Below are 20801 nucleotides of genomic sequence, written 5' to 3' on the forward strand. Positions count from 1 at the left end.
TTTTCCAACACTGAGCACACTGGCACTAACTCTGTAAACTCTTAGAGAAGAGGAGTAGAGTTCAGTGTGAATTTGATTTTAATAATGAAAAGGAAATGTATTGGAACAATTACAGAAAGTCATTCGCAGTCAAATTGTCTAAATCATCAGCGAAACCTTTCCTCTGTGTGTGCAAAATTTGCTGCCTTTAGAAACAAAAGGTCTGGTCCTCCCCAATGCACTTCCTATTACCTCTTTCTTGTGCCTGTTCTCATAGGCAGTAGCTTTTTCTTTATGACTGTCTTTCTGTGCAGGAGACCTAGATTATATCTTCAGAGGCTAAAAAGGTGAGGAAGATGCTGACAACAGCAAGCTGCTTCTGCTGATTTAGAGTTCCCATGCTGGCAGATGCCGATTATGGTGTAGGGAAAAGTCCCCACAGCACTCCCCAGGGGAAGAAAAGTAAACGCCTGTAACCTAAGAACTGGATTCTGCTGCCAAGAGGGGAAGGGAACTGCACCAGAAAGGGAAGTAAAAATGGGAAGTGAATGTGCAGGATCACCATGTGAAGAGCCTGTGCTTCTGGTGCCTGCTGCAGTCTCTCATTTTTCTGCCAAGCACTACAAGGCAGGTGGTAAGCAGTTGGCATAAACCTCCCTGCAGCAGCAGCAGTGTGCACAGAGAGGCCAGCCTGGAGAGAGAATCACACAAAAGTGTGGCAAACAAAGGGATGCACCGTTAACCTGCAGACTCTGATTTTGTGTTTGTTTGTTGTCCAGCCAGTAGGGAAGACAAGAAGAATAACTACAGAACTTGGCATTTAATCTAGTCTTGGGTAAACAGCTCTGCTACATCTCTTTAATTATGGCATAAAAACATTCTGCTAGTAAAGCACATTCCTTGGGCTCATAGCTGAAATCTGGACTGCCTGCAGTACTGGATACTCCCTGTAAAAGGTACTTGAAGTTCAGAGGTGGTGAAGTCAAATCCAAAGGCTGAAGCTTTAGTCAGGGCCCAAGTTTCTTATCTACAGGGACTTTCCTTTCTAGAGCCAACATTGACTAAGAAATTGGGAACAGGTTTGCTATGGTCACAGGAATTCACCTCTTGATGAAGAAGCTCTTAGAGCTTCTTTGGATCATAATGTAACCTACTCTGAGCTGAATCCTAGACGTTACTGCCAGGTTTTCAATCTTGTCCTGATTCCAGGCCAGTCCTCTCTTGAACCACAATGTGAGGAGGGAAAAAAGACCAGTTGCCGGTAGCAACTACTTGGCAGCAACCTCAAAAAACATTTTTCACTGTCTGCTGTCATCTGCAGGAGTTGCCTCTGCACGGACAGCTGACAAGTCTCAGTGTATTGTCGGTAAGCTGTGCCCTCTACTCCAAGCCCAGCTTTCCCCCCATCATCAGCTCAATGGCTTGAGAGAGAAAAGCACTCAAAGCAGGTCAACCCTGAAGAGAGATGCAAACTCCTGACTGCATGTGATGTGGCAGCTGCTGGAGGCCCAAGCCCCTCTGCCAGAGTCATGGTGAGTGGTAACCTTTACAATCACTTGAAAGGAGGAAAGCTCTTGACCAGCTCCAACTGGCCATGCTGGGAATCTCAGAATAGGTAAGCCATATGAGGACTCGGGGCACCAGACAGTATACTGGCTTCAAAATTAAGGTGTCATTTCCATTAGAGTAGCTCAGTCCTCTCTTTCTGGGACGTCACCTTTAGAAAGCATCCAGAAATCAAGTCCAGCGTCACTCTGGGAAGCAATGGCCAAAGCCGGAGAATGCTCAGTAACTGAAGGTGCCAAATCATCCGTAGGGGCAACACTGCTCCCTCCTACTGCCTGGGAAGGAGGTGAAGCAACTGTCAGGCTTGCTCTTCTCCCTCATTGGAAACATGCCGGTAGCCAGGGGGCTGAGACTGTATGCGAAAGAGTACAGTCAAGAGGAGGATTATAAGGAGAAGGAGAATGGATCCACACACGGCCAGACTCACAAACAGTTCTGCAAGGGAGAAAATAAGTGGTCAACATGGTATCGTCCAAGCTTTCCCCTTCTGCCATGCTCCAGTCCAGCCTGGGCTCACCTGTGTCGTGCATGCTGCTTGCTACCTGGCATTCTTGCTCCCAGTCCTGGGGAACAACAGGATCTGTGAGTTCCAAGAATCTCTGCAGTGGGCATTTATGCTGACAGCCAGGGATTGTCAGTGGGAAAGGTTCCTTCCCACTCTCGTTCCGGAAGAACATCTCCACAGAGAAGTTACTGAAAACAAAGCACAGCTAAATGTTTGCTTTTTTTTGTCGAGCTGAAGTCATCCCTTCCCAAAAACTCCGTGTGCACACCCTTTCCTTCATTCTGGTGGTAGTTTTCCTCATAAGAGTCTGCCACTAGGAGCAAGATTGCATCCCCCTAGGGTGGACCTTAGCCTAGGTATCTAACCCTTGAGGTGAAATCACAGTAGACATCTTTACTGCAGTCCTCACCCATCATCCTCTTGGTACAGCTCAAAAAAATGACATGAGGCGTATGGTGCTTGAATCTTGTTGTAGACATCTAGAGCCATCTGCAGTGCCACAAGTGTGGTGTCATGCTAAGAAAGAGGGAAAAAAACCCCAAATCAGTCACCCTTATGGATGTGGCAGGGCAGCTCAGACCATACCAGTAACGGACAAGGCAGTGCTGAGGTGATGTCACCTTTGTAACTTCCACCTGGAAGAAGGGAGAGGAACTGCACTGCTAGAACTGTGGTGCCAAAAAAGGGGAGGAAGTGAAACACAGCCATGTATATCCTGCATTGTTCTTTAAGAATTAATCTCTAGGGAGCAATGTGGGAGAGATACTTGACTTCCCAGTCAGTAGGCTGCTAGAAAGGGGGGATGACTTTGTATCTACACTGCTGAAACATCACATCCGAGTAGTGTCAACTGATCTACCAAATAAATACAGCAGTGGCTCCCCAAAGTCTGCCAGTCTTACCCACAAGCCTGACCTAACAGGAACAAAGCACAGGTTGGGAATTTTGTTCAGGGGCCCCAGAGGAATGACCCCAGATACTGCACATTCCACCCAGCTAGAAACAAAGATGCATGTCCTGATCACTGCATGGGCTGTAGAAAAGCCAGGAAGGGTTAAAACTATCACCAAGCCCCAATACCCTGTGAGGAGGGGGAGATGGATAAAAGCTAGCCCCCAAGCTCTGACTTACTGCTGAATAGGCAAGTAGTTTCAGGTTCTGGTGGGCAGAAACATTTGCTGCTTTGGTTAGGTTTTTTCTTATGTGATCCAGCAGGACCCCTGAGGAAAGAGAACAGCTAGCAAGAGGCAAAAACTAGACAGAGCAGCATGAAGCTCCCTCCCCAGTGCACTCACCGCCTTGCAGACGAGCTTTTTCTACTCGATTGTGGATCCCAAACAGAAATTCAAAACCAAAGTCTTTTAGTTGCTTCAATTGAGTCATGACATCTGGTGTCACCCATACAGGCAAATCCATTTTGTGTGCTTGCTAGAAAGAGAAACAGAACAGTCATCTGCAGGCAGCACAGATCGCAGATGAATCAGAGAATGGGAGTCAGGGTGTCTGGAGTCCAGCCCATATTGCTACTGATTTCCTCTATTATTTTAAATATGCCCCTTTCCTGTTTATGCTTCTGTGCTCACACTGCTGTGCTGCATACAAAGAATACATGTGGGTTTTAATGTTGTTTCAGAAACTAACCATGAGAAGCATAAAGATTAAAATCTAGGAGCTACATTTCTGTGAAAGCACAACTGGAGTGCAGAGTTATGTCATAACCCCAATACAATAATCTTAGGACATTTACTTTACATGTGGCTGATTCTGCCCTGCAGATGGCAGGCAGTCAAAAACAACAACAGCAACAAGTGAGAGAGCACAAACTCAAAGTTTCTGCTGTACCTGCAGCACAATTCCCCCGGAGGCTACAGGCTTGGGGAGGAGTGGCTGGAGAGCTGCCAGGCAGAGAGGGACCTGGGAGCATTGATTGACAGCCGGCTGAACATGAGCCAGCAGTGTGCCCAGGTGGCCAAGAAAGCCAATGGCATCCTGGCCTGTATCAGGAATAGCGTCAGCAGGAGCAGGGAGGTGATCATTCCTCTGTACTGGGCTTTGGTGAGGCTGCACCTCAAGTACTGTGTCCAGTTTTGGGCCCCTCTCTACAAGAAGGACACTGAGGTGCTGGAGAGGGTACAGAGGCGGGCTACCAAGCTAGTAAAGGATTTGGAGCACGTCTCCTATGAGGAGTGGCTGAGGGATCTGGGGCTGTTTAGCCTGGAGAAGAGAAGGCTGAGGGGAGACCTTATCGCTCTCTACAACTACCTGAAAGGAAGTGGTGGTGAGGTGGGGGTCAGTGTGTTCTCCCTATTAACAAGTGATGGAACGAGGGGAAATGGCCTCAAGCTGCACCAGGGGAGGTTCAGGGTGGATATTAGGAAGAATTTCTTGACTGAAAGGGTTGTCAGGCATTGGAACAGCCTGCCCAGGGAGGCGGTGGAGTCGGCATCCCTGGAGGTCTTCAGGAGAGGGGTAGATGTTGTACTTAGGGACATGGTTTAGTGGTGTTGGTAGAGCTAGAACAAAGGTTGGACTCGATGATCTTGAAGGTCTCTTCCAACCGAAACTGTTCTATGATTCTGTATCAGAGAAAGTTAGCAAGCGCTCTGCGGACATAATACTGGGATGCACCACTGACAAAGCTCAGTACTCAAAACACAGAATACACAGAACCATGAACCAAGGGAAGAATTTGCTTTGCAGCCAAGCCATTACAAGAAAGGATTAGAAATACTGGCAGACAAAACAGCAGTTTTGGTTCCCTGCCATAACTTGGAGCAATTTTCTATGCCGCATCCCATTAAACTGCCAGAAGATGAGGCTGAATATCCCTAAGGGCCCATTCTGTCTGAGTGGTTCGGAGGAATTCCCATTAGCAACTTAGATATTTAGTTAGTTTTTCATTAATTTACAAGGAGAACAGCTGGTAAGTTCAGCTATTTCTTGGACTTCTTTATTTTCTCCATCCAGATGGTAGAATGAATCTACTGGCTCAGGTGATAAAAATAATTCTGGGCACTGTTTGTATGAGTTAGAAAAAAATGAGGAAGCTGAAAGCAGCTGAAAAGACTGATCAGCCTGAAGGATAGTTTTGAGAGTAAAACTCTCCTTCCTCAAAACATTTTCGTTTCATTTTGGGACAGGGAGCTATTTCTGCAAATTCTTGAGGGTTTATACTCGTCGTCAGCTGGCCCTCTAGGCCCAAATTGCCAGGTCATTTTAGTGTGTCTTAAAATTAAGGAGATTTGAAATTCTTGATCTCTCTGACCAAAGGATTTTTTTTGTTACCAACAGAAGTTGCTTCACTGTGATTGCTACAAGACAGGAGATTGGCTTTGTGATATAAAGGGCAAATTTACATTGTGCCATGCAGCTCTGGACTGGAATATTCTCAGCTTGCAGCAACTCAAGCCACTACTTTACACAGCGAAATGCAATTCCATGCAGATTTATCTTTTACATCCCCAAAATAGCATGTATCACTGCCAGCAAGCTAAGTAGTCTTGCACCTCCATAGAATTTGCATGATGCAGTTTCAAAATGCTTGGGTCTACTGCTTCTTCCACAATTAGCTAGTTTGACATGAAAGCTCCCTATAATTTACTTCATCTTGCTGTATAGTTATACACAAACAAAAGTGTGCAACTGTAAGTTGCCTGGATACGTGACCTTTACTTTAGCATTACCACAGCACAGCTAGCCCATTTTTTTATTTTGTTTAAGCCTTATGAGATATGCTTTCAACAAAACTCCAGATGAATATAGAGTTTGGTGCCCCAGCCCAGACAGTAAAAAGGTAACATCTGTCTCTAGAGTCTTTCTCTGGCAAAGGACCTTACAATAGGTCAAAAACTAGACCTGGGTTAAGACCTCGAAGAGCATTATTTTCTCTTAGAGATGGCACTAACAGAAGCATAGAAAGAAAACTGATTGATCTAAAGTAACAGAGAGGTAGACGTAGAATCCAGGAATAAACCTAATTTAAGATTCCAATTTAAATCATAAATTAACGCTTCTTCAGTTTCCAGAGATCTCACTTCTACCTTACTTAACTCAGACTTGTCCACAGAGATCTCAAGATTTCAGATTGCAGCCATTTTCTAGTGACTTTCAAAAGAGATATTTGTTATGCAGGTGGGACTTTCTCTGGCTCTGGCACAATATGTACCTAAGCTACAAAGTGGGAAGTTATAGGGAGCAAAAGTAGGTGATTCTTGGCACATGCCTCTAGTGAGTAGGAACTGTTATTATTCTCAAATTGGAACATCACTTGTAACTGTAGGGTGGGAATGGTGAAAAGTTGTTTATGGGATTTTGCAAAATAATTTTCTACCAAATCCAGCAAGTCCTAAAGATGATGGCCAAACTTACTTCACAGAACAGTGTGTCATACACACTCCAAACACACTCAAGAGAGACATCCCGGATCCCGGTCTCATTTGACACCATCTGCAGGAATTGCTGTAGGTATGAGAAAAGAGAAAGGCCTTCAATTTTCTAATCTCGTACTGTATTACATGCACAAGTATTTGTACCCTTTTCTCAGAGCTCTGATTATATAGAGGTAATAATACTTTAACTACAAGCCTAAGACCACCTTATCTCATGCAAACAATCACTTACCCAATTCTCTTTGGTCTTATTTATGTATTCTGCCGAGTGCCGTGTTTCGTTCTGTAGCTGTTCATACCGTGGACAGGGGGTCAAAGGAAACTTCAGTAGCTGAGCAGAGACAACAAGAGGAGCTAGGTCACCAAGAACACTGAAGTACAGAATTTGCAGTCAACACGTGCAATTGTAATGAAACCCTGACTAGCGGGACGCATCTATAAACAGTCTCAATTGCTGCCTTCTAACATAGTCCAGACGGTGTGGGGTCTGCTGAGGTGTTGCAGCTAACGTGTTGAGTGAACACAGCCCCTGAATTCTTGTCTTGTTCTGTGAACAGAAGAACCTTTGCAAGGTAAGTCCCTGCAGAAGTTCAAGACAACCTGAATCGAGACTGAAGCAAAAACTTTTGGAGAAGTCAGCATAACACACTATTTGAGTAGTCAGTACACATCCTTTAGACTAACTTACCCTTTCCGCAGACTCAGGCACTGTATGCACAGGGATAGGCTGCCAGGAGATGTTAGGGTTGAACATCTGTTGTCCCTCGGGGGGATACAGGCCTGCCAGATTGGCCTCCGCACTCATCAGCGTCCGATCACAGTCTGTGCTGCGGATGAAGATCTGCTAGGACAGGGAGAGCGTGCCATTAGTAACATTACTGTAAGCAGCGATGCTCGGGCGCTGAGGAACATTGCCAAGTGCCCTGCAGCTGCTCATGGACAGCAAGATAACAGGAGTTGAAGTGACCGAGCCTGCTGATGTCAGCCTGGACAAAACTGTAAGGGCAGACCCAAAGACAGTTTGGTGTGCAATACTAGAGCGGTCTGTTCTGGATTAGCGGGATAGCCGGATGCACTGTGCGGAGGTTACAGATAGCAAAGAATCTGAATACGAGGAAGAGTCAGAGAAGAGCAAGATAGAGATGCAGGTAACGATGGGCATAGATAGGAAGGGCACTGTATTTACAGAGCAGGACTGGGGAACATTCCTGCATTCACTTTTCAGTTCTAGGAATGACCTGCTGTGCTCATGAAAAAACTGGCTTCTCCTAGCCTCAGTTTTTCCATTTGAGAAATGAAGACAAGAGTGATGTGACTAACAGAAGAGGAAGAAAAGGGGGAGCTGGGATTTTATTTGATCATTGTGGGCTCCTGGGATTAGTGGGCCAATACTTACCATTCCAGAGCTCAGAAAGATCTGAGCCAGAAAAAAGAGAAATGAGAAAAATACAGAAAAGTTCAGAAGGTCAAAATGGCAAAACTTTGGTATTCCGGTACTGAAAACACTTAAGGAAGGATTGGAGAGAAACCAGTGATAAAACAAGAGGAACACACAGGAAATCATGAAAGAATGTCCTAGGAAACAACATGTTGAACCTGAAACAACAATAAACAGCCAGAAGAATGAAATACCATGTCAAAACTGGGATTTTTTTTTTAATGTTAAATGAGGATAAATGTTAAAATAACGATGTTAATTTAAACATAACAAAAATACATATGCTCATTCTGTATAGCATCTCCCATGTGAAATGTATCTCAAAATTTAAGTCACAAGTGGGAAAAAAGAAAAAAAAGTCTTTTCTCTGACCATTTTTACCTACTTTCACCTCTCAACTGTGGCTCGAAAACAACTGACCCTGTACTCATTAGATAGGGTTGCTTTCATCCTCAGTAAGCTCTGAAGAAATAGAAAGGAAATATTTTAAAAGATAAGGATCTAATTCCAGAAGTGTCATACAAAATCCCCAAACAATTAAGCCCATGGTGTATGTACATGCTTTCTTCAGCACCTTTTGCCAGGGCTCCAGCTTGTTGCCAAGTCAGGTGACAGACAGTCATACGGTGTCACCCAGAGGCAACACTTCTCCTAAGAGGCTGCTCAACTCTGAGCAGGGGTTCAGGCTTGGTTAGCAGAACAGCTTTTGTTTGCATATGCCTTGGTTTGTTTTTCATTCTCAAGCAAGAGAAGGAAAAGAGTTTCAGCTAGCACAAGCTTTATAAGAGTGAAGTATGTTTGGAAAGGAACTACTGAGGCAGGTTAAAGGATCGGTGAGCTGATGCTGGAAGTTTTGCTGATGAAGCAAATGTCAAGGAAGGGATGTAATCTGAACTATGGCAAGCTGGGTATTTACTTAGGAGCCCAAAAAGGGGAGAAACAAAGACAGAAAATTGTACAGGGATTGTTTGCCCCATCTGGTCAATCACCCAAAGTGAGCTCAGATAAAATAACTGAACCGATGCAGAGCCAGTAGTGGGACAAGAGGCCTTGACTGCCTGCTGTCCATCCAAACCACATGACAGCATGCCTCTCATCATGACACTTGTTCATGTTCCAGTTCACTCACACCTCTTTGATCAACCAGCAGGGGTATGTGAGGGGATTTTCTATTTCCTTACTTTTTTTTATCTTTTGAATTTTCCCCTGTGTTAGCACATCATTCCAGAAGGGCTCGATAACTCGTTATAAAAGAAATCTACCAGTTTCTCAAGAACTGTAATAAAGTGTGGCATCATCCTGGAGAGAGAGAGGAAAATTAATAGCTTTGGGGGACTGAAGCTGTCGATACTTCACAGATGGAAACAAATGAGTCAGCCACTTCTGGTTAGTAACTGCTGCTTATATGTACAAACTCCCACGAGATTGTACCTAAAGCACATTGACCAGAGCAGGGTAAATGGGGCTGCGTTCTTGTCAGCTGGTGTGACCAAAAAACCCCACCAAATCCTCACAATCTCGAGTAACAAACAAGTACCAGCTACAACACAGCATTCCTATTTTGTTCTCTTGACTTCAGAGCAGAAGGCTTTACCAGCCTCACCGCGGTACCTCAGCATCCGCACCTAGGGCAGCGCTTAACCGCTCCCAGGCCCAGAACAAAGCCTGCGCTCAGCCCCCTCTTCTCCCGCCCAGCAGCCTGCGGTGGGAACGGGCTAGAAAAAAAAACACTTTTGACATGAGACCCGGCACCGGCGTTTCCCCTTCGAAAGAAGCCATCCGCTTCCCACGCCCGCCCCCCGCTGCCGCCCGGCGCGGAGGCCCGGGCCCCCGGGCATAGAGAGCACCGTTCCTCTCCCCGAGCCCCCGTGCCGCGGCGCGGCGGCACTGACCTCCTGCCGCCGGTACGTGTCGCTGAGGAAGCCGTGGTAGCGCCGCCGCAAGGCCTGGCCCAACTCCCACTGCTGCCGCATCCCCACCTGCAACGGCACCGGGAGTTACCGACGGCGGCGCCGGACCTGGCCGGCCCCCGCCCGCCGCAGCCGCGCACGCACCTGCGTGAGCTGGCCGAAACCTTGGGGCCAGGTGCCCTCCTGGAAGGGGTCCCGCGGGTAGGCCTTGATAGGAGATCGGTCTCCGTGCCGGTACACCTGCGGGCGGCACCGCGTCACACTGGCCCGGTCTGGCCCCGCGGACCGGCCAGGCTCGGCCCCCTCCCACCGCCCCCCTTCCCCCTCACCAGCGTTACGAAACGGAGGCTGCGGGGCCGGGCGGGCGGCGGCTGCAGGCTGAGCGTTAGGAGGAGCAGGATGGCGCCTCCCCAGCCGCATCGCCCCGGATCGGCCGCCATAGCACCTCCCCGCACCACCGCCACGCGGAACTGAACCGCCGCCGGCCGCGGGCCCGCCCGGACACAGTTTTTCTGAGCACACCGGAAGCGCCACGGCCGAGTCCCGGGCGGCCGCCACTCCCGGCGGGGGCAGGGGACGCTCCGCCCTCCGGGCTCGCGTGCCCACCTCACAATACGCATGCGCGGCCTAGCCTAGGGCCAGGGCACCGGCAGCCGCCGGGGCTTCACGAGCTGCCCTCCCCTCTCCAGGGACGGCCGCGCTTCGGAAGCGCCGGGTGGCGCGGCGCGGCGCGGGCCGAGGCCGAGGCCGAGGCCGAGGCCGAGGCGTCGTGGGGCAGGGCCCGGCCTCAGGCTTGCCCCCGGGGCTGCTCCCGCCTCCTGGCGGGCGGAGTCGGAGCCTGGCGGCGGGGCGGCACGCTCAGCCCGCCGGTCTGCTGCTGGAGCGTCTGGTCCGGTTGAGGAGCCGCGTACGGACGGGTCGGGCTCGCCGGCGTAACGGCGGCGTCCTGCGCTGGCAGGCCTGCCTTTGGCAGCTCTGCGGAGGCGTCCCGGTGGGCTTCAGCCGCGTAGGTGCTCGGCGGTGGGTGGGAATGAGTAGGGGTGCAAGCGTTTAGCTGCGCTACGGCGTGCGGTGCAGCGTGGCTCCTCTCGAATAAAGCCCTCCCTTAAGTTTCTGATTTCTGGCACGCCGTCACCCGGCGGCTTCTCTTTAAAACAGGGGAAGTTTCACCGTATTCTGACATCACCCGCGGTCTCTTGGGTAACGTCTTAAACGGGCAGAAATGGGTAAAGCGTGCTGCCACGCGCAGCCCGGCTGCTCTGGCTTCGTGGGTAGTGGGTCACCTCGTCCCTCGAGTCAGCCTGAGGGTGCCTGCGTGAGAACAGGAATCTGCTGCTGCGGCTCTGTTGGCAAAGAGGCTGTCGTTGGCAGGTTTTGCCCAAATTTGGGCCTTCCTTACAAGCTCAGTGGGGTTACATGAGTGCGAGAGGAAACTTGGCTTCTGCTACCAGGTGTGCATCCGCCGAGTGGTTGGGTGCCATTTAAATGAGGGGAGAGGTCGTAGGCAGTTAAATTTTGGGATGTTTAGTGCTTGCCTCCACCTCCTAGTGCATAGGGGCAGGTGATTACACGATGTTCTCAGCTTTTGCTTCTTTAAGAAAAGAAGGAACGTGGCTTTCGTGTTTGCAAAGCAGCCTTGGAGACGTGAAGCCCAACGGCTCAAAAATCAGCCTGTTTATTTGCTTGAAACTTCATGTGATTCACAGCAGTAGGAAGTTACGTGTGTAACGGCTTGGAGCGAGGAATTACTCACGAAGCGGAGGGGTTATGTCAGTGCAGGCTTGGTCTAACACACAAAGCTCAGCCGGACGGAGTAATGTGTTTAATTTGCTCGTGCTGGGACGTTTAGTGAATTTAACGCTATTTCGTATCTCTAGGAGAGCAGGAAGTTGCGTTATCGCTTGCTGACACCGTACAACTGGGGTTCTTGGCGGGGGCTGGAAAGACAAGGTGGTCTGCAGATGGGGACTGTGCGTTGTTCCTGCGGGCACCTGCCTGCTTGGCTGCGGGCGGGGAGCTGCCGGCGGCTCTGCGGTACAGCGCGACTGGGAGCACCGGCGGGCACGGAGGAGCCTGGACCAAGGGCCTGGGTCCGCCCGGAGCCCCGGTGTCGCTGACCCCCAATTAACGGTCCGGTTTAGCTGCGCCCTGGCTGCGGAGGGCGGTCGGCAGCCGGCGCCTCCCATCGGACTCGCAAGGGGCGTGGCCGAGGGTGGCCGCACCGGCGGGCGGAGGGGGCGGCGCCTGCACGTGACCCGGGGGCCCGCCGCGCGTGACATCAACGCAGCTCCGCCGCGGCGCCCCGCTGGGAATAGCGCCGGGCCGCTCCGCTCCTCCCGCCGGTGGCCGCGGTACCTGCGCCACGAGGGAAGGCGGGCGCCGCCGCCCATCGCCGAGGAGCCGCGGGCCGCGCCGGTAACTTTTCTCCTCGTCTCTGGCTGTGGGGGCGGCGGGGCGGGCGCCGCCGCCTTCTCGCCGCCCGCGGGGCCGTGACTCACGGCGGGGGACGGGGACGCGGACGCGCTCTGCCGCCCCGCAGCTTTTCGGCCTTCGGCCTGCGCCGGCCCGAGTCGCGGCAGCACTCCTTGTGACCCGGTGCCGGCGGCCCGGCGCCGCCCGCCCGCGTGGTGCTGCCGGCTCGGCCGAACCGGGCGGCGCTGGCAGGAAGGGGGCGACGACAGCGGCGGCGGCCCGGCCCGGCCCGCCGAGTCGCTCGAGGTCCTGGCGCCGGTGCAGGCCGGGCTGGCGGCGGCCCCGAGCGGCGCATTTGTCGCAGCGGCTCGACGAGACCCGCCGGCCGGGCGCTGCCGCGCCGTGGGCGGGAGCGGGTCGCTTTCTTGGCGTGAGGAAGGAGCCGGGCGCTGTCAGTCGCGTGGTGGTCGTGTGGCAGGCGGCGGCAGGGCCTGCCGTCCGGGGCTGGCAGCGGTTGCGCAGTTGCGTCGTTGGAGAAGGTCCCTCTGCGAAAGAGGTCGGAGAAAGGGCAGAAACAGCAGGTGGATGGACCTAGTAAGTTAAATTAGGCGTTTAGGGAGGGGGTATCAGTTGTTCGTGGCTGTTATCGGGCGTCCAAAGAGCCTGGATCTCTGCTGTCTCTGGAGATGCTGTCAGGTGCAACATGGAGATGTTTACTTGCTTTGTGATAACTTGTTAGCTTTTCTTTTTTCTTGTCTCCTCCACCCAGCTCTGCATTTCTCTGCCTCATTCACCTTTTGCATCCTGTCAACCCAGATCGTGAGCTTTCTGGGACACAAAACTTGTCTGCACAGCTGTCAGTTTGCACGGTGCTGTTAAAAGGTAACTTTGCTTACATTGGCGATGACTCCAAATTGTAAAATTTCACTGATGCTCGTTGTGCTAAGGTCCACTGGTCTGTCAAGATGGGTATTTTGTTATGGGATGGAAGCAAACCTTGAATCTCCACTGAAAGAGAAATACTTTATTGCATGAAACTACTTCCTCCCCCATCTTTTTTTTTTTTTTTTTTTTTCTAAAGGCACAGCTGAGCCCTTCACTGCAAGGCCTTTTTGAGGGAGTCTCCAAAACACTGAGTCATGTTTCTGACTAACTGTTTGGATCACTGTGTGTCAGCCAGTTTCTGGCTATGACTGCAGGTTATATTAGTCTGTAGGGAAGAGTCCTCTCTGCTGCTCATTCCAAGGTACAGGGAGTATCTGCTGTTCCTCAGGTGTCAGAGAGAAGGACGTACCTGAGGACAGACAGAAGAAAAAGGAAAAGCTGGGTTTGACTTCTTTTAGTGAGTGGTGGGCTTGGTTTGTGGAGTGAGTCCTAATCAACCCTGCTGCTGAGGTAGAAACAGAAAAAATAAATGTCTTATCTTTTAGTTAGGGAAGCAAATGTGGTTTGAAAACTTCAGCGGTGTTGCTGAGCTCAGCCCTTCTTTCCTTTGGGCTGTGTAAAGAGGGCATTGGATGTGGTACGTGTTGTGCCAGAACCAGATGGAGTTTGGCCTTGCCGTGCTTCTCCGCTGTCACGCCTGTGGCACATTCGCCAGAAGATTACTGCTGCTGCAAGATTTGCAAGGGGCTGACTGTGTGGCTTCCTGGTGTAACCGCTTTTTGAAATCTAGCACCAAGTTCAGTGATATTTCTTTCTCATATGTGCATATGCCAATCTATCCTTCTTCATACTGGAAGGCCAGCTTTTGGAGGACAAAAGCAGGGGTGAAAATAATGAACAACCTCCTCCCTTCCACCCCTGCAAAATAAGAGGTGGGGGGAATGAACCCAAACCAGCCTCAGGTAGGACAGAACATAAGTTGTTGCAGAGCTGCTCAGGAGTTCTGTAGCTGCTAGAGGAAACCTGGCAGCTACTCGTATTGTGAAGGGATGCAAGGAGAAGTACTGTAGCAGGGACTATATATATAAATTGCCAAATATGAAACCGGAAACTTTATCGCAGAATTAGTGTGTCCTGGCTGTGTGCCTTGAGTTACCGTCGTTGGTTGTTTCCAGTTACTGCTGCTGCAGCTCTCTGCTCCTTGTCAGCATGTTCCCTTTACCAGCTGGCTCTGCAGCATGGAGGCAGGCAGAGGGTGTGCACAAGAGCAGGTGTGCAGCTGTACAAGTACAGAGCATGAGTTTGCTGCCTTATCCAGATCTCACACCTGCAGGAAGAGTCATGTTTCCAGTTTGTTAAAATGCATTTGATTGCTATGACTTTTTTTTTTTTCCAAGAAAGATGCTTTCTCTAGGATTAGTCCTCACAACTTGGTGCACTCGTTCTGTGATAAACAGAAGGATGAATTTTTTGCTGTTGTTAAATGTATGATCCAGTAGTGATCGTCTGAGACCTCAGAAGCCATGTCTCCTGTCATTAGATCTCATCTGTGATCGTATGGCTATCAAGATTGGCAGCTTTCAAAAATTTAATTTAGTTTTGAATTTAAGGTCTTTAACTGTTGCTGTTTTTCAGAAGTTGTGTTCCCGTCTGCCCAAGGAAGAGTGTAGAATGTAATGTGCTTTGTCTTGAATGTGTTGAAGGGTGATCCTGCTTTCTGCTCTGGAAGCAGCTGCTGTGAAAGTCTCATTGTTGCAGATGTGTGTGTCTTTGCATGTTGAATAGGAAAGCTTATCAGATCATATGTCGCTATCCCTCCCTCCCCGCCCCCAAGTAATAAGATTCACAGACCTGACAATCTTGGAGAAAAATCTGTTTCAGAACTGAGGTGAACCCTGTTGTAGGTATCCCTGCTCGTGGCAGGGAGGTTGGCACTAGATGGTCTTTAAGGTCCCTTCCAACCCAAACCATGCTGTGATTCTATATAAAGATACCTTGTTTCATTGGGGAAAAACGTTCTGCCCGTCTGCAGTAGGATACGTTACCCTGTTTTCCTCACAGCCCGATAATTTAGGGAGGCAGAATCACATTCTCTTGGTGGTGGAAACTGTCTCGGTGGGAAGGCACTTCACTGTAGGAGGGAATTTGACGGGAATGCTTCCTGCTGACAAGTACAGGTCAGCATTTAGGCTGCAAACAGTTTGAACTTAGTCATTAGATCATACTTCTGCTAATGCACAAGTTTGTTGTGGTTACTGCAGCTAGAAGCTGTATTATAGTCAGTTTGGGTTTGAGATGTGTGTAATAATGTTAATTTGGATGAGGCTGTCCATGTTCTCGCAGATCTTAAAAATTTCTCTACTGGAAGTGGTATGATGGGCTACTTCAGCACTCCTTTGCGGTTTTTGTTTGTTTTGCATTTGATACTTTTTGAAAAGGCAGGTTTATTCTAAGTGGTTAGGCTCATCTGTTACTACTTCTTGCTAAACAGGACAATACAGAGTATTGTAATACTCATTTATGCCATTATATCACAGTAAATGTTTACATTAGAAAATGGTCATTTGTATTTACTAGGTGAGTAATTTCTTTCTTCACAACTTGTACAAAACTGCATTTGAATAAAAAGGTCAAATTAAATATGCAAATTTTTAATAATTAGTCTATAGCCTGGAGATCACGCACTGGATACGTAAGAGAAAGTATGCTTGCTGGAGTGTGTGATATTAAAACTGACTTTTTTAACAGGGCAGTGTTATCTGTACTTAGCAAAATAAACAGGTTGGTTTTGGTCATTGTGTCCTTCCAGATCTTAGAATGAGCATAACTCATCCTCTCTTGCCTTGTTTTTATTCAGAGATTAGAAGAGAGAAATACCTCCCCCATATTTTATGCTGCCTCCTCCAACTTTGAGTTAACTGAGATAATTTAATAAGTGAATTGAAGAAACGAATCTTTCTGCCTTTTTAAGAAAAATTTGTTTGGTACTTCAGTGGATTCTGATTCTGAAAGCCTAGTGACTTTATGCTCTTTAAACGTTTTCCAGCAACCACGTGCTGCTTCGATAGGGTGTGTGTTTGTTTAAATGGTTGTCTTATGTTTTATCGTAAGTTGTCCTTAACTCAGAAAATAAATTGAACGAGTGTAATCTTGCAAAATGTGTGTAAAATCCATTTAAAGGAAAATGTTTGGAATTTAAATAGTCTGTCTAGGGCCCTTTTGAAATGCGGGCAAAGATGTAGGCTTCTGCAACAGCTCCCTAGTGTATTTCGGTTGCCAGGGTCATAGATGCAGAAATGTCTCAGCCCCCAAAGGACTCTGAATGCCATGCCAGTGAATTTTCCTGGAGAATTTTACACAGGCTGTCAGATACACACGGGTAGTGGCTTTTTGCGCACCTGCCATCAGGAGCCCACATGCAAATGTTTGTGGGCACATAGAGGTGCAGTGGAACAGCCTTTGAGACTTGTTCTGATGGTGCTTGCCTTGACGTGCACGTGTGCACAGAGTCCTGTGGCCAGTCCTCCTCACCAGTGTGCTTTGGCTTGCATGAGTACAGCCACCAAGGCAGGGCAGCTCACCCAGCTGCACGCTCTGAGAGTAGAAGAAGCTGTCACCTTGCCTTCAAATACTGGCTCTGTGATTCTGCTTTTCTGATTAACTGCTTCCCACCCTTGGCTGTTGTCGGTAGGAGAGGAATAATATTCTGGTGTCTGTAAAAGGGCCAGGAAGAAGTTCAAAAGATGACTTCTGTGTTTATAACTGGTGAGGGGTACAGATTCTCAGGCATCTGCGTGTCTGGGCAGGAAGCCCCAGGGATATGATTTAAGGTCCTTATGGGGTGCAGAGAAGCAAGGTTGCACTGCTAGACCTTTAAGGAAGGTGTTGGACTCCCTTCCTTAGCAAAGGAAGAGGAACTTCTGTTGTGAGGAATGTTTTAAAATGTAGAACACTGATAAGCATCGATTGTATAAGGTAGCTTCTGTTATCTAGGGCTGTCTGAGAAGAGGGGGCTTAACTTTCTGGGCTATATGGGACTGAAGAAAAATTTTTCCCTTAGTCTGCAGAAAGGTCCCAAGTTGCTGCTTGTTTTGCTAGAGTGGAGAAAGCAGAAACCTTTGCCTGAAGAAAATACGAATTTTCTGCCTATCACTTGTACTTTACTATCATGCTGCTTTTAAGCAGCAGGCTGGGGGTGAAAGCCGAAGAAAAGAAGAGACTGCAGACTTTGTACTGCCTTGTTTCAGTATCGTGTCCAGCTGCTACTCCCTGATACTTGCTCTGGGTGGTGCCTTTAGCAACGTCCCAGAATTGGCGGGCCGTCCCCACCCTTCTCCCTTGATACACGGATCAAAATAAGAAATTCATCCACCTGTTGGCTTAGCCCCATTGCCCGCTCCCACACGCTCGTACACGTGCTCGCGTTTTACAGCACTGATCTTGGATTTGCAGTTATTTCTGAGAAGTTAGGTGAAACGAGCTCTCTGACAGTATAATGTTTGTTTGCTTGCTTCATGCAGACCCTGCTGGAGCGTCAGTCTTTGCACAACTACTGGCTCCTGGTTTGTCTGTGGTTTGTGTGTGATGGCTTCCTTCTCCTTGTGGCAGGGTTGCACTGGAATTAGGAGCCGAGTGGGCTCCTTGCTCGAGACCTCTGATGGTTAAGTTCTTTTTTTTCTATTAGAGCCTTTGTGCAGACTTTCAGTCAGTTCTGGGCTACATTATTTGGGTAGTAGAAAAACATTTGTCTGTTAGCACCTCTGATCTTTTTGTGCCTTGTTAAGGCTCTTTTTGGATGGATGAGGGTGGGGCCTTCTAGGTGCTTGGAGATAACCTGTGAGTAGAGTCAGTGGCTCCAGTTTCCCATCTGGTGGGTGTGCCGTGAGTGCAGCCATTTCACTGGCTGGTGTTTGAGTGGTGGACTCTGTCTGGCTCTGGACTGTTTTCCAGCTGAGTATTTGTGGTGATGTCAGGCAGTGTGAGAAGGGAACATGACTTGGCAGGGCAAAGTCTGCAGAAAGTTCAGCTCCACATTTGGCCAAGAGCCTTGTAGGGAATGAGATCTACACACACATTCTGCTACACGGCCTGTCACACGCCCTCTCACATGCTCCTTCCTGTCATACAGATCCTCTTTCTCTCATTTTCAGACCTTTAACCCTTCCCTCCTAGCTTCCACCCTGTGGTTTTATAAAAAACAATAAAACAAACAAAAAAATCCCTCCTCCTTATTTTGCTCTTATTGCACCTTGCAAGTCTTTAGTTGCAATGACCCTCAAAGCAGAAATAGACCATACAGGCCAGGATACAGTGTAGTAAAGTCAAAAGCGGGGCAAGTTTACAACAGAGCTCTTAATAGTCCTTTATTCTGACCTGCACCCCTATGCCAGTCTTCAGTGTTTCTGGGCAGCTCTTCTGATCTCTTTTCTCGCTCTACTGCAGTCTTCTGGCCAATCTAGGTTTGGATATGTACATCTGCTGCAGGGTGGGATCCCCTGCTTCTCTGCTCCCATTTTTCTAAGTGCGGTGTTAGCGAAACCTGCCAAAATATATTCCCAGTAATGGGTGAGTGAGGAATAGGCTGATAGTCAAGCTTACTTTGAAGCAATTTGAAACTCTGTTCCAGTGTCCCTCTGATATATTCTTTATATAGGTGTTTCTGTACTGCTGTCATTTCTTCCTGACCTCTGTGCTACATCTAAGGATGATACGTCTATGAATGGGAATCAGTACTTTTCCTGTACTGCCCTTAAGGGAATCTTAATGAGTTTGCTGCCTGTTTTGCAGTCCAGTACTGTATTTCTGTTTTGCCTAGGAATGGTAGTATTTGTTTTGATTGATGCTTTTAGGTGGGATGGTGCTTGAATACAAAGTGCTATATAGATTCACTATAAAAAGGCTGTTTCCCAGAAACAATCTTGTTTCAGTTATGGTGATATGCAGCATGCTGATGGAAGTACTCTTGGGTGGGGAGGAAAGGAGGAAATCAGAAAAATGACTAAACAATTGTACTGGAAGCAGCCCTCCCCTTTATTCTGTTCTTTCCTCTCTTGCCTCTAGTCTTCATGTTCTTTGATTTCATAGCTGCTAAAGGATGGAGAAGACCAGTTTGAAAAAGAAGGTGGTCTGGACAAGGGCTAGGAGTTGAGTTCTCTTTCTGGCTCTGCTGTGATACATCCTACAGTTTTACATGTCCTTTCTCATCTCGTCTTTCTGGTAAAATATTGCAGCTGCTTCTTACTGTTTTTATCTGGTTTAGTAGTAGTTCAGCATTGTCAGTGGATTGGGCCGTGTTCCTGCTCAGAGGAATCAACAGTAGTTTGGGATACTGATGTTGAAGAGATGGGCTGAGACAACCTGGAGACCTGAGCAGATTTTGCTTTCATAATGCCAGCTGATAAAGGCACTTGGCTAGAATAAGTATGGGTCAAGAAATGTTACTCCCTTACTGCACAGTTTAGTGGAGATGAAATTATTTTAAGGAAGCAATCAGGTAAACAGTATGTTGTGTGATTATTTATCATTGTCATTTTCTACATGCAGAAACAAGGCCTGCAGTGGCCTTCTGTAGGCATAATGTAGTTGGTTCTGTTATTGTTTACAGACTAGGTTTAACCCTTTTCCCTGGCATCTCCACTATCAAGATGTTATTTTGTGTATTCATTCTTGATGCCTTTTTTTCTTTTTTTTTTTTTTTTTGTTTTGTTTTAAGTTCTGATCTCTTGCTTTGGTTTGGAGATGCCATTGGGATGATATCTCAAATCTGCCATGAGTCAGACTTCTGTTCCTTGAAGCAGGGCTGTAACATCTGTGGCACTGAGGGTCATAAAGGAGGAATGTAAGATCCAAGGTGCAGTTTTCTTTTGTTCTGTAATGTGGCACCCCTGTGGAAGTCTACAATGATTGAAGAGAGAGGCTTCTCTTACTCATTCCCCCACCACACTTTAAAAAAAAAAAAAAACAACAAACCACCAAACAATGTTTGGAACCTAGCTGATTATTGCCATTATCTCTGATCTGGATGAGACAGTGTATTGCCTCTGTCTTTTAAACCCACTTCTTTGGGAAGACTGAGGAAGCTCTGGATCTTAAAACTGTTGCTTCAAAGAATGGCTGGCAGTTATGTTTTGGATAGCTATGTATTATTGTGTAGAACTAGGCGTTGATGGCTGAGTAAAGCTAGAGAGGGAATCCCGAAAGAAACAGTCTGTGGGCATGCTTTCCAGGCTGCCATGCAGTTGCATTTATAAGGAAACCAAGGTAGTATGGTCAGATCTCATTTTCCACCTTCAAGTAGGATGTGATGAGCTGTCACTGCATGTAGGATGTGTAAGAGCTGGTCAGTAGCAGGAATAATGAACTGCAAACTTCTCAACTTTAATGTTCCAAAGCAAGGTCTTGGTGAGGTGACAGCAGATTATTTTGTAGTAGAACATTTTCTAGGTTGCTTGAACACTTCTTATGTTTGATTTTTTTTTTTTTTTTTTTTTTTTTTGGGTGTATGTGTCTGGTGGTGTGGTTAGAAGTGTGAAATAATTACACCATTAGCCAATACAGGGGCCCTAGGAAGAAAAACACACACAAAACAAAATTACCTTTGCATAGATACATTTAGATGTGCAAGGGGAAAAAGAGACTTACTGGTAGGATAGCTTAATTTGTGTGAGTAAATTGTGAGTGGTACTGGCAAAAGAATGATGTTGCCATTTTAAAGTGAG

The 20801-nt window shown here is 47.9% G+C and overlaps 2 protein-coding genes across 5 annotated transcripts in view; one reads left to right on the forward strand and one right to left on the reverse strand.

Annotated features, from left to right (window-relative positions):
* Positions 1 to 55: 55 nt before the first annotated feature.
* Positions 56 to 10226, reverse strand: ACP2 (acid phosphatase 2, lysosomal). Its single transcript, XM_086461989.1, has 11 exons — positions 10116 to 10226; positions 9931 to 10026; positions 9769 to 9855; positions 7127 to 7279; positions 6671 to 6769; positions 6419 to 6508; positions 3346 to 3478; positions 3182 to 3270; positions 2460 to 2566; positions 2063 to 2238; positions 56 to 1980 (listed from the first exon to the last, which is right to left on the reverse strand). The coding sequence occupies exons 1-11, from the start codon at positions 10224 to 10226 to the stop codon at positions 1844 to 1846; spliced, it is 1278 nt and encodes a 425-aa protein (XP_086318115.1). The 3' UTR covers positions 56 to 1843.
* Positions 10227 to 12164: 1938 nt separating this feature from the next.
* Positions 12165 to 20801, forward strand: part of NR1H3 (nuclear receptor subfamily 1 group H member 3) — a 28914-nt gene continuing 20277 nt past the window's right edge. Inside the window, exons 1-2 of one of the 4 annotated variants that reach the window (XM_086462449.1) lie at positions 12165 to 12201; positions 12968 to 13080. The gene's annotated coding sequence lies outside the window, so the exon portion shown is untranslated. Of the gene's footprint in view, positions 12202 to 12713; positions 12793 to 12967; positions 13081 to 20801 lie in introns of those variants that run through there. The other 3 variants (XM_086462450.1, XM_086462452.1, XM_086462451.1) reach the window with 3 other exon arrangements.

This window comes from Leptosomus discolor, chromosome 3, assembly GCF_034619465.1.
Source record: "Leptosomus discolor isolate bLepDis1 chromosome 3, bLepDis1.hap2, whole genome shotgun sequence".
In the NCBI taxonomy this organism is placed as follows: Eukaryota; Metazoa; Chordata; class Aves; order Leptosomiformes; family Leptosomidae; genus Leptosomus; species Leptosomus discolor.